The 14,210-nt window shown below is 38.5% G+C and overlaps 1 protein-coding gene across 4 annotated transcripts in view; it reads right to left on the bottom strand.

Moving 5' to 3' along the window:
- The window catches only part of stxbp5b (syntaxin binding protein 5b (tomosyn)), a 64,473-nt gene that overhangs the window by 34,073 nt on the left and 16,190 nt on the right, over positions 1-14,210 (bottom strand). For all 4 annotated transcript variants that reach the window (XM_079832340.1, XM_079832337.1, XM_079832339.1 and 1 more), the window contains exons 3-12: positions 7,789-7,870; positions 7,500-7,600; positions 5,499-5,633; positions 5,261-5,324; positions 5,097-5,180; positions 3,546-3,669; positions 2,907-2,985; positions 2,437-2,591; positions 1,961-2,033; positions 1,739-1,886 (exon numbers count right to left, since the gene is read on the bottom strand). In XM_079832340.1, the coding sequence (XP_079688466.1) occupies positions 1,739-1,886; positions 1,961-2,033; positions 2,437-2,591; positions 2,907-2,985; positions 3,546-3,669; positions 5,097-5,180; positions 5,261-5,324; positions 5,499-5,633; positions 7,500-7,600; positions 7,789-7,870 (1,045 nt within the window). The remainder of the gene's footprint in view (positions 1-1,738; positions 1,887-1,960; positions 2,034-2,436; positions 2,592-2,906; positions 2,986-3,545; positions 3,670-5,096; positions 5,181-5,260; positions 5,325-5,498; positions 5,634-7,499; positions 7,601-7,788; positions 7,871-14,210) is intronic.

The following is a 14,210-nucleotide window of genomic DNA, read 5'->3' as shown; positions in this document are numbered from 1 at the left end:
TTTTTGACTATAACATTTTAGGCATCTGAATCATTTTAGTTTTAGTCTAGTTTTAATTGACTATAATAAGATTTTAGTAGATTCAATAGACTAAAATTCAGTACTGGCGTCTGAGAGTCAGCTTTCTGTGTGCACTTTCGTGTCGTCGCACTTTTTCAGACTTATCCACGTCTGCTCTTCTGAATTTTTAAGTATGACCATGGTTGCGCGCACTGCATCTGGGAACTACCGCCTTCTATTTTGCAATCAATTGATTAGTGTCCAAAAAATACTTGGAAATCATTTAACTTCATGTGATCCTACAAGAGTCATTACTGATAGGCTGTCTGCACAAAAAAACAAAAAACAAATCACGTTTTAAAGAAGAAAACAAATCATCCACTGACTTTCAAAGCGGCTACGACTTTCTACTTCGAGGGCCTTGATAGAAATGTAGTGGAGTAAAAAGTACGATATTTGTCTTTCAAATGTAGTGAAGTAAAAGTCATAAGTTTCCAGAAAAAAATACTACTCAAGGAAAGTACAGATGCTCAAAAAGTGTACTTAAAAGGTCCTGTTCTTCGTGATCCCATTTTTCAAACTTTAGTTAGTGTGTAATGTTGCTGTTAGAGCATAAATAATACCTGTAAAATTATAAAGCTCAAAGTTCAATGCCAAGCGAGATATTTTATTTAACAGAAGTTCCCTTTCAAAGCCTACAGCGAACGGCTGGTTGGGACTACATCCTGGTACATCCTGCTTTAATTACGTCAGTAGAGCAGTTTGTCAACTAACCTCCGCCCACAAGAGTACGCGAAAAAGGGGGCGTGGTCTTGTTGCTCCCGCGTGGATAAGAGGAAGTGTTGCGTTCGGTTGCGTTTGTATAGTTTGTTTGTCGCCATGTCGTCGAGACGCTGTTATTTTCATCCCGGAGTCAAGTCAACTTTGTTTGGCTTTCCCAGGGACGCTGTACTTAGAGATCATTGAGCGCATGCATCCCCGTTATGGTGAGAGGCGTGACCTTTCCGGTAACGTGCGCTCTGCGTGCCCTAAGCTGCTGTCGAATCACAACACGGGAACCGCTGGCACAATCAAAACTCGTTACGTGTTTCTGAAGGAGGGACTTCATAGAACAGGGAAATCTTTCAAGCCGTTTTGAGGACAGTGAAAACAGCAGTATACAGATAAGTAAATTGTGTGAAAAATACAGTGTTTTTTTACACGCGAAACATGAACACATGTTATATTGCACACTGTAAACACAATCAAAGCTTCAAAAAAACACGAAAAACGGGACCTTTAAGTACAGTACTCAAGTAAATGTACGTAGTTACTGTCCATCTCTGGTCATTTAGGACTATCCAGGACCTATTATGCTTTTTTACACTTTATTTAGTGTGTAATGTTGCTGTTTAAGCAAAGGTCTGTAAAGTTACAAAGCCCAAAGTCACTCCGAAGGGAGTTATCCTCTATATCAGTGCGCACTGCTTTTGAACTCCCTGAAACGGCTCGATTGGAGTTTTCTTCTGGGAACGAACACGTCACAATATTCCTCATTTATATAATTCCAGCACAAGGCATACTCAAAATAAAGGGGCAAGGCCTGGTTGAGTTGCGTTAGTAGTGTATCATAAGGGGTGTGATATTTCCGAAACACACTCAAAATGGTTGACCAATCAAAACAGACATTGAAATCCTATTCTAGTAACAAAACCTTTGTAAAAAGACATAATAGGTCTTCAGCAGAGCAAGGCCTTACCTTCTTACTAAAGCCCTGTCTTTTTTGTTTGGAGCCCACTGAGTAAAGTGCAGGAATGACTTCAGCAGGACAGTCCGCAAAATATTCGCAGCAGGTCACCGGAGACTCGTGGATGGACAGAGGATACGGATTCTCAAAGATCGGATACCTGCACAGAGAGCAGTTTAGAAATCAACTGTGCACAAATGATTAGAGCGTCTATCACAATTGCCATTTACTCACCCAATCTGTGCAAGGTCAATAACAACCAAATCCTTCTCCAGCAGGACAACAACAGCATAAGGCTCCTGGAAATCTGTGGAGATACAGAAGGAACAATTCTTTTACAATTTAGATAAGACATCTTTACAAAATACCATTTATTTGTCCTTATTTATTTAGTAAAAAATTGGAAAACTAGTTTTTTTTTATTGCATTTTTTTAAACGTTAATTCTACTTTTTAATGGTGCAAATTGTAGTTCGTTAGATGAAAAAAAAAAATTTGTTTTATTATATCACCCAGCCAAACAAACAGCACTTTGTCTAATTCTAATTTGTCAAAAGGTTTAATTACAAATATATAACCAAAGAAACATTAAGTCAATTCTGCTTTGTTTTTGTTTTACATTTTATTGTTCCTCTGTAGTTTTTAAAGGCACTGTTAAACATACAGTAAATGTTATGGGAAAATCCAGCGTTAGGTGGGGCAGTGACTTGCCGTTTGGATATGGGGTTTCACACAGCGTAAGGAAATCCACTATGGGGTAGTCCATCTCCAGCACTGCAGTGCTTTTCCCATGCATCACAGTCAGACAGGCTCGCCTACCCACTGTATCATATGACAAACCTCCACACAGTATCATGAATGGCTCCCTTAACAAAACAAATGAACAAATCTCAATTTTCCATGATGCAAAGAGAAGCCAAGCCGGAAGTGAAACAAATTAATGCTTCATTCAGGAGTGAAATGAAGAAAATGATTAAATGCAAAACTAGCCTTTCATTTACAAAATGTATTGTCATATTAGCTTTATATTTGATGTCAGTCCTCTGCAACCATGTCATCCCCTTAAAACCCATAAATCAGAAGCCAGACAGTCTCTCGCAATGCAAGTCTCAAACCAATGCATCATGCTCTGATTGATTTCTGAATGCAACCCGGAGTTCAGCTTTCACCCAAAGCCTTACCCTGCCCTGGTAGTTTTGTACTCCACTTTCAAGATGGGTCTGCATGGCTCCGGCTTCTTTCCATCCTTGGGCTGTTTACCTGGGAGAAAATATTGCATGTTAAACAAGATGTGCATATGAATATGCCTTCATGTATTTTTATTGCCTTTTCTCTTTCTTCTTTATCTTTAGTATCTGTGTATTTGTATCATGGGAAGGTGGCTTGTCCCACATGTCCCTTATTTTAACAGAATTATGAATCTTTTTAAAAACAACAATACAAATTCCTGATGATTAATTTTATGTGGACAGAAGTTTTTTTTCACAATCATGATGCATTTGTAAAAAGATTTTTTGCTCTGCCCCTATCAAGGAAGTGAAAAGACTCCCTACTTTAGGGAGGTTAAAATGCATTCTCCTTACTATAGTAAGTAAGGATAAGCTAATAAGCAGGCTTATTTCCTGAAGAGTGTAAACACAGTGACCCATTGATGTGTTTGAGAAACCTGTTCGGAAACAAACATTTCCAGTTCATTTGTGCCCATAGCGGCACACAAACGACACACTTCACCTCTACGGTACTTTGATATTTATTCTGTGCTCCCTGAAGCGCTCAACCTGAGGAACTTGGAACAGGAGTTTGTTTAGGCAGAAGCTTACCATGCGGTGTAATGATCTGGGCAGGCTTGGCAGGAATGCGTACATTCCATGTGGTAAGTGTGCCATCTGAGTGACTGCACACAAACTGTTTCCCCTCGTGATGCCAAGCCACAGAGTGGATCGCCTACATGCCAAACAAAGGATGAGTAATCAACCACAAGAGAAACCAGGTCAGGCAAACTACGGTTCATATGTTGTGACAGCAAATATGAGTCGACAATAATAAACATAACATAACATAACATAACATAACATAACATAACATAACATAACATAACATAACATAACATAACATAACATAACATAACATAACGTAACATAACAAAAAAAAAACATCTTAGTTCTGTTCTGTAGACTAGAGTCCGTTTGAGTACTCTGCACTCTACTTTGACATACTGTACATAATTCACCATATACAGCATTTATGTAATTCTATGATGTGAATAATGTCACAACTAATCCTAAAATTAAAAATGTGTACAGTTGTTATTGAAGTAAAGTTTATTGTGTTAACATGCAATAATTATTGTTTTCATGATGAATCACTGCTGTCACATTCGAGTACCAGGATTCCAGACTAACATTAGCCGTGCCACAAATTTCTACAGATGGTGGCATCTGTAGTACCTGATCCGGTAGCGCTTGAAGTTTTTTTTTAATTTTTGGTCATCCTATTAAAAATAACATTGGAATTGGATAATATTTAGAGTTTTAAAGTGCTGGAAAAAAGTACACTTGAAAGTCCTTGAAAAAAGTGCTTGAATTTCACTCTCAAAAGGTTGTATGCCTAAAGTGAATAATGTAAAAACATTCAACAATTTCTGCCACAATACCATGGTTACAGTTAGCATTACTACATTAAATCCATGGTGAATGTTGGTGATTTGTGGACTGAAAAGCTTTCTTTAACTTGGTCATTCAAGGCACAATGGTTTCCTGGTTTCTACATCAGAGCTGTTTGATCTGATATGGTTTATAACAGAGAATTCTGCACTGAATATAAATGCTTCTCACTAGATCTCGCTGAGATGTTATGAATACTGCGCAGAGTTCAAACACTTTCTCACAGGACCTCCCAGCACTATGTAGTAAGAGTTACACATGATTGAAAATGGACTGTGAGTAAACCTGTTCTGAGCTTGAGTCTAATATTGGTCCAAGTTGATAAACTTTCAATTCGCTTTTGTTTAGTTTGCCATTTGATGTTTTTCATAGGCAACAGAAATGGCAGCTCTTATCAGTTGGGCAAGGTGGTGGTAGCACCAGTGCAACCTCTGACAAAATTTAGTTGCGCCAGTAATAAAATTCTTTAGCAAAATGCGTCAATTTAGTCGCAATCTGGAGCCCTGTGGAGTGCTTGGAGTATGTCCTATCCCTACTGGAAACCTTCCTTCCTCCATTTCAGGGATGCTACTGAACAAGACTAAGTAATTGCGTTGCTTAAAAATGCTCTAAATTTGTCCTTAAATAAAAAAAAGACAAAGACCTCAAAATCTGAGATTCAGTCACAATGCAGGGATACAACTATTATCTACAATAACAATGCCTCACCTCATCATAGGTGTACCGGTAGTCAGCCTTCTTTGATTTCAAGTCCCACAGCACAACTATGCCACACTCAAAACCAATTAAAAGCTGCACAAAAGAAACACAACTTTTCTTAAATGGTGAAAACTGAAAGCTGAGCAATCAGGAAACATATTTAATCTTCGTACTTTCCCTTCGTCCATGGGGTTATCGCTGATATGAACTACAGGTCCAGGGTGAGTCTTTGAGGAACTGTTGAAGAGAAGTGACAGTTTATGATGAAAATGTTTTGAAAGGTGTTATGCAGAGATCATGCGTGATGAAATATTTGGGCATCTTTAATTAGAAAAACAACCTTTAATTTAAAAAAACTCATGAGAATCACTGAAGATCATGGTGTCAATACATGGAGAGTCAGACCCTTACAGTTCAATGGCTTTGTTCCACATGATGACATAGCCTGAGAGGGTGAAGGACTCCACATTGACAATATGAATGTTCCCTCTTTCCGTGCCAACGTAAAGCCATTTACTCTGAAATGGCAAATGGCAAAACGTGATCCTGCCAAGAGACAAAGAGAGAACTGACCTTAATCAAAGTGAAATATTCACTGTGATTATCTCATACGATGGTTCAAATTTGACTGATTTGTGCACCGTGACGCATTAAGAACGAAATGGCAATAACAGCAGAGTGAAATCTGGCAAAATGAATGAGTCACGGTTGATAAATCAACTGGCATTACTGTGGAAGACTGTGCATTACTGCCATTGTGTGTCTTATGAATGGGAGAAAAATCAAGTCTATATGCATTTAAGGACACTTGAGAACTGTCCTGCCCTCTTGTCTCTGAACAAACATTCATTTCAACCCTTTATTCTAGGCTGGTCTGCTGATTAAACACAAAATGCAGAAACTAAAATGGGCACTTTGCCCAGGTAAAGGCCAACTTTTGCATTTTCTTAAGTAAATGTGAGTGGTGTTTGTCTGCGCAAACCTTGCTGCCACAATGCTAGAGTATTTTCGGTGGCTGCTGGGGCGTTGCTATGCAGTTGATAAGGAGTTTAGAGATAGCATGTTTAGAATGTTTCGAATAAACCCCTAAAGGCACAATATGGAATTTTCGCTGCCATCTGATGGAACTCGGGCAGAAATCCTATTCATGAATGAGCTAATGTATTACAGATTTATTAATGTTACTGTATTATGAAGCAGGTTGGAGCTGAAAGGCATTGGAGCAGAACGAGAACTCTGTGCGTTCACTCGGCGGCTACTATGAGACACTTGTTGCACACTGCAGTGAGCTAGATCAATGTTAGGCATGTTAAACATGGTACTCGCGGTAATTCAAGAAAAACAGATTTAAACAATAAGACTAACTGCGTTGAGCTATATAACAATGATTAGCTTTCTGTCGATGAATGTATCCAAACAGTTGCTCACCTGTCTAATAAAATACATAATATATCAAAGCGTCTTTGGTGTTTCCATGGTTTCTACCAAATAAATTGAGGGTAACGTGGGTATGTCATTGATAGGCGATGCATGGCCCTGTCCTGGTTAAAATTGCTTTTTTCTCTGGATTTAAACAATCTTGGAAACATTTGGGATATTGTAAGTACACAAGTCAACAAAATATCTCAAATTCTTCTAGTGGTTTTTGGATATTTGTATCATATTGTCCCTTTAATCCTAAATATAAGCAATAGTAACAGTTATGACTGCACAATTTGGAGGAAAAAAAAATCTAATTGCAATTTGTCTGATAAAAATTGAGAATGATTTAAAAAAAATCCAGGTTTGTTGGACTTGTTTGTAGGGCTGCACATTTTGGTCAGAATTGTGTGATTATATATGAATATATCTACAAAAAAATAAGTATTATCATTATTTTATTAACAAAAATATGAAAAATACTAAATATAAACAATAAGAAATACTATTAATACTGCTTGTCATATTAAACTGTAAAAAAGTATAATGTAATAATAATTATAATAATAATAATAGTTTTATTTTACATTACAACAAGCAAAATTACAATACTAATATTTATGGCTATTTAAATTCCTTCATTTTCAAACGTTAAACAATCAAACATTTATTTTGATGTAGGACCGCAGGGAGCCCTTAAAGCTTTTCTTTTAATGATAAGCGCTTCTCAGTAAGAGTTTGCGAAGATTACTGGTGTATGTTGCGTTCCCAAATGCTCATTAAAGCGACCAAATGCAGAGCAGATGCACAGATTGAGTTTGTGAGGAGCAGCATTTACTGCGAACCGAGCTACTCTGAGACGCTGTAAACACCGGTGGATAACGAACTGCTCACATGTAAAAGAACACGTTGCCACACTTTACTCTGAAACACGCAGATCATATATTTATTTAATGTAGTGGTGCATGGTTTATTTGAATGCAGAATGCTTACCTCTCCCGGTTAAATTTAAGAGAATGGAGAATGGCAGGAAGTTTTTGCCTCAGATTCCACAAATGAATACTGTCATCTGCCAAAGCACTAACCAGTGCCCCCTATGGACCAAACGCACACAAAAAAGACAGCTCTAAATCTGTAATTTACTACATATTGAACATATTATTAATTTTAAAAGACTAACTATTCAACCCAAAGCGACAGACAATGACAGGAAGAGGGATAAAACCAAGAGAGAAAGTGAGAAAGATGAAATGACCATACAGATGGACAGGGCAGAACTCACTTCATTGACAAGAAACTCCAGCTGGATGACAGCCGATCCGCTCTCATGCTGGCAGTAACACTCCACTCCTGCTCGGCCGAATCTGCAGGCTCAGTTAAGGTACATACATCTCTGAACACCTCAGACTACCTGACAAATGTGCTAAATCCAGAATATGATTATTGTATAAAAATTGCATTCAAAAAATTACATTCGGTCATCATACACTCACCCTCATGCAATTCCAACAATAATATGTTTATTCTTTTGAGATGAGATTTTAGGCAGAATTCAATACAATGAAACTGGCTGGGGATATTTCCCGGCAAGAAAAAATAAAAAAATAAAATCACCATAAAAGCAATCCATATGCTTTCAAGTCTTCATAAGTCACACAACATCTTTGAGTGAGGAACAGACTCAAATGTATATTATTCTTACATGCGTTTACGGCAAACAGCACTGATAAACGCATGTCAAATTTGAGAGATATCTGAGAGCTACTTCTTGTGAACAAAAAAATAGCTCCAACTTTCTTACCATTCCCCATTTGTTTCTATTGTTTCTAAAGAAAGAAAAAACCCCCAGTTTGATTTTAATTGAGAGACTACATACTGTACCATAGGACTATTTAAATAAACTGCAAAAAGTCACAGCACCTAAATATATGCATCTTATACAATTATATATATTTTAACTTTAAAACCATGTTGAGAGAAAATAAGTTGATGTCCATGTTACTTCTCAACCACCCATAGACAACAAAAAAAATTATGAAAACCAACAGGTTGCGTCACTAAAGGGAAAATCTGTGTTCCCAGAGGACTCTGCGTCATATTACCGAGGGTCTTGTCCATTGACTTAACTAACAAGATTATACAAAATCCCTAATCGGAGTCTTAAGTCTTGTCTGTGAATGCAGTTTCAGCCCTCTGGAGTACTGCACTCTAAATGCTCCCATAAACCCCCTCTCCAGCGGGACAACACTGACTGTCTACAGTCAAACAGTCATTCATATTCATCAGCACTGCGCTGCATTGCATGCTTTCTATGTGCATTTAGGCACAAATGCGAGTACTGTTCCTCACAGGTTGCAGATTCCAGAGCTTCACAATGGGTGAAGAAACTGTTGTGTTGTTGTGCGTTTACACTAACAAGAGCTCTTTATCTCCTGTTAGATTGAAATATCTTTCACACAATCCCAAATAAAACATGCAGATACTTTACAGATTACATTCAACGTCTGTATAATATAAAATACAATAGTGGCGAGTAAAAAGAGGCTCTCGCTATAGCAATAACCTCATATTAGAGAGCTACTTATCCGCCAAATGGAAAACCCTGCAAAACAACATATGGACACTGTATGTTGTTACCTCAGGACATCTAACACACTTCTAATGCCAAGGAAGGAATTCTAAAATAGTTGACACTATAAACAGGAAATGGGTTTCTCATCCGCATTGAATCAGCGGCTTCCTGCAGCAATGTACTAATTTCCTCTTGAGTAACTTGCAATTGTGAAAAATATTTATAAGACCTGAGCCGTATAAGTTCACACTATCAGCAAACAGTATGTGAAGCTTTACGGTACCTGATATGTTAAAGGGTTAATTCACCCAAAAATGAAAATTCTGTCATTAATTAGTCACCCAAGACTTTCAGTCATCTTCAGAACACAAATGAAGATCTTTTTGATGAAATCTGAGAGATTTCGGTTCCTGCATTGGCAGCTACGCAACTGACACTTTGACTTAACACAAGAATGAACCTCATTGGTTCTTGCAGAAGCTCAAACGTGCTGCGTAACACGAGAATGAACCTCATTGGTTCTTGCAGAAGCTCAAACGTGCTGCGTAACATGAGAATGAACCTCATTGGTTCTTGCAGAAGCTCAAAAGTGCTACGTAACACGAGAATGAACCTCATTGGATCTCACGGAAGCTCAAATGTGCTACGTAACACGAGAATTAACCTCATTGGTTCTTGCAGAAGCTCAAATGTGATCCGTAACACGAGAATGAACCTCATTGGTTCTTGCAGAAGCTCAAACGTGATACATAACACGAGAATGAACCTCATTGGTTCTCACGGAAGCTCAAATGTGCTGCGTAACACGAGAATGAATCTCATTGGTTCTTGCAGAAGCTCAAACGTGCTGCGTAACATGAGAATGAACCTCATTGGTTCTTGCAGAAGCTCAAACGTGCTGCGTAACATGAGAATGAACTGCTTCTTCTGGCAAATCTGGCGAAGATTTGTAGAGATTGAAAATGACCAAATGTGAAAACACCCCAAGTAAAACACCCTCTGTTAAACAGATCAATTATGGTAAGCAACATTGTGCTCAGGAAAAGAGCCATTGCACTGAAGATGAACTCACCTTGCTGACACAACAGTTTGGGTACAGGACAGCACCAGACAGTGCAAGAGGGCAATAAAACTAAAATAAAGAAAAAACTAATGCATGAGCCATGTTAATATTTCACTGTAACACGGCCTCTTTATGATATGCACTGGAGATTCACAAACCAGAAACTTACAATTAGTCCGCCACTATTAAATTGGATTCAAATCCCTAACCTGCAGTACCTATTTGTTTACATTTATAAATTTACTTATTGAACAATTCAGTAACAAGGCACCAGCAAATCATAGAGGTGAGCTTTTTGACTGCACTAAATGAGATATTATGGACATGGAAAATCTTTAGTTATTTTAAATATTTTTGTGGCTTTTTTTTTTTTTTGCACAGGCAAGCAGCACCATATTTATGACAGATAACCAATACTATGGCAAATATTATTAATAAAAATGGGTTTAGTCTGTTTTATAGAAGTGCTCATTTGATACAATGCACTTGTGTTCAAACATGTTTTTACATTGTACTTACATTTTAAAAAAATACCTGCATGTAATTACATCTGTAATTAATTTCTGTAGTTACATTTGTAATTACACAGTTGACAATTCCCTTACACCTAACCCTACCCTTAAACTTACCCAGCATACCACCACACCTGCCCCTAACCCTACCCGTATCCCACCTCAATATCAGCTAAAGTGTTTTGCAATACAATTTAAACACAGTAAGTACATAGTACTTAAGGCCACCTAATATAAAGTGGGGCCAAAAAAATTTTAATGACAGAGAGGCACATTCAGTGCTTTTCCTTACAGAAATGACTCAAGATTAAATTCATTTCTAAAATTCATAAATTTAATTTTAGTTTTCGGGTAAATAAAAACTTGAATTTTGGTTTCTGTAAAAAAAAAAAGTAAAAATGTTGCACGTCCCATGTCTTTAGACGCCCTGATGGGAAACAGAACAGGGATGTTTATACAGTAGACTTGCCTATACCATATTTGGCAAACAGACTGAATAAATAATAGAGGGCTGTTATAAATAAGTTTCAGTAGACCACTGACTCATTATTTATTCATAAGTGTAAGCATCAGGCCCTTGACCAGCCAGTTTCTCCTCAGCTTAAGCTATCTCTGACACTGGATCAGAGCCCAGGGTCAGACTCAGCCAGCAGCTCTCCACGTTTCACCATGGGAGCCGGAGACCAACCGAAGAGAGAGGGGGGGGGGGGGGGGGGGGGATGCAGTAACATCATCAATGTTAATGCATATGCAGTGTCATGCATATTACTTTGAAAACAAAATATACCACTGAACAAGAATATCTTTGCCAACTGAAAATAAAATAAAAAAAACTGCAAAACTAAACTGCAGTTACAATGTGCACTTCATTATGAACAAAAACTGAGCAAAATGTATTTTTCCCTATATTTTCAATGAATGGCTACTACTTTGTTGCACACCGGTGAATTATTGTTGTATTTAAATTCACCTGTAAATATACATTTATATGCATTTAACATACAATATATTGCCAAAAGTATGGAGGGTATGCATGTGACGGCTCCGTCGGCCGGATTAACTGCGGTTACGTCCACTGAGTGGCAAAAAGACTGATAGGCAGCATTGGTTTTCACCGTGAATGCTGCTGAAAACACACAAAACAAGGCCCGGCGCCAGCGAGGGGGTCGGAGGGGGGCTTGGCCGTGGACCCCATGAACATCCCTGTGCCCACCTCCGGACAGGGACCGAGGTAGACGGACTTGATAATAGTAGGGGTGCTCCGATCGATCGGCAACCGATCTCGATCGGTCGATAATCGCTTTGGGATGGATGATCGGCGGTCTCCAAAAAGGCCGATCTCATGAACCGATCGCAGCTGACGACACATAAAACCCGCACCTGCCGTGAGAGGGCATGATATGCAGCGACACCGTCTCATTCTCTTTCCAGCGCGGGTAAAATAATTATAATGCTGAAGGTGAGGTACAATTCATATTTCTAAATTAAATAACTTACGCAGTCATTTGAAAACTTTCTGTGGGATGTAAGTTCACAAACAGCGCAGGTGAAATCACCGCGTGAGCGCGCGCTCTCTCTCTCCCTTTGCAAATGCTCAAATGGCTTCACATCAGCGCATCGCATCTGCACTAAAATCAAGCTGCACAGTTGACAGGATTTGCCACTTTGCACAATCGAGGCAGTATCGCATGGTCACTAAAGTTTATCATTTGCATTTATTTTTAAGTCTTGCCAGTGTTAAAAAAAAAACGTTAACTCAGCACGCGCGCGCACGGTCTGGAGAGTCACGGTCACACACACACACACACACACACACACACACACACAGGCCATCTCACAAAAAGCTTGCGAGTACAAATTGCGTTGAAATGGTCAGATACACACAAATGTATGTACTAAATGACCATCTTGACGAGTGTGCACGTAAACCCCGTCGTGACTCGCGAGTGAACGTTTGTGCAACTGCATGTAACCGTCTCCTTGTTCGCTCTTAAAGTGACAGCTGTCGAATAAACTGCTGCTGTCTCTGAGTTTCTCTTTGTCTTGTGTTGAACCTTTATGACACTCACTGCTCTTGAATGACTAACTTTTGCAACCTTAAGTGTAAGGATTAAACTAATTTAATTTATTCAGGGAAGACCAATATTAATTTACATTTGATTTCTTATTAAATGTCTTTGGTATTTCTTATCTTAATACTAATGTTAGACCTACCTGAAAAATAGTTTTTTAAAACAAAAGTGCACTGCATGATCAAATATTTAAGTGAGATAATTATATACATTTAATATATACATTTATTTGGGAAAGATGGCCTAAGTAGCCTTAAGTTCTCATTTTCTAAAATAAACACTTGTTGGTTCTTCAAGATCTTGACTCAGTTAGAGTTAGTTTCATTTCTACAAATGATGCAAACTCTGCGAGATTATAGATAAAAGTTTGCCATTCTCCTGCCATTCTGTGATCGGCAGTGATCGGCAATCGGCAGATCATGATCTTGATGATCGGTAATCGGTGATCGGCCCCAAAAATGCTGATCGGAGCATCTCTAGATAATAGCGTGTAATTTTCTCACTTAAACCACTGCCGCCTGCTGCTTATGCTACTGATTGCTTTTAGAGGGAAATAACTGCTGGTCTAGGATCGGTTTTCTTCCTAATAATAACATATTTTTTGCGAAAAAGAGTTGGCAAAATATCTGTATTTGCACTCGTCAAATTATTCAATTTCCAACGTGTTTTCGCTTTGGTGAGTAATCAAGCCAATCACAGATATGTTTGTTGATTTCTTGGCAATGACCAATCACAGGTGTTGAAGTTAGAATCAACTCACTGCTCGAGTTGTCCAGTGCCGAGTTCTGCACACACTCAAATCCTCTCTAACAAAGTGTACACATTATGTAAATAAGAGTTTTCCATTCTTGACAAGAGGCCATATACACGCTTCAATAGGTAGGCCCATCCGCATATAAATGCAGGATTTACTCTCGAAATTGTGATGACTGACAGTGATAAATATTTATTTATCGAAATCAGGCTCATATAAATGTCAGGAAACACGATTCCTGGCTGCATGTCAATATCCATGGATCACTGGATCTTTGGTAAGTTGTAAGGAACACTATATTGAGTCCAACCTTTAGTTTAAACTGATAACCATTTGTTTTACTTGCGTTTTCACCAATTAAATCCAGTCATGCAGCAGCTCTTCTGCCACTCAGTCCCGGCTGAGGGGGCGTGTTCTGGTGGGAATGTGACATCAATGCATACCCTCTATTGGGACAGTGACACCCATCCAAATAATTTAATTCAGGTGTTCCAATCACTTCCATGGCCACAGGTGTATGAAATCAAGCAGACGCTTCTACAAACATTTGTGAAAAAATTAGTCGCTCTCAGGAGCTCAGTGAATTCAAACGTGGTACCGTGATAGGTTGCCACCTGTGTAATTAGTCAATTCGTGAAATTTCCTCACTACTAAATATTTCCCAGTCAAATGTTAGTGGCATTATAACAAGGTGGAAGCAATTGGGAACAACAGCAACTCAGCCACAAAGT

This window comes from Gobio gobio (assembly GCF_949357685.1).
Source record: "Gobio gobio genome assembly, chromosome: 13".
In the NCBI taxonomy this organism is placed as follows: Eukaryota; Metazoa; Chordata; class Actinopteri; order Cypriniformes; family Gobionidae; genus Gobio; species Gobio gobio.
Note: the sequence above shows the minus strand (reverse complement) of the source record. Positions and strands in the feature narration are given on the sequence as shown.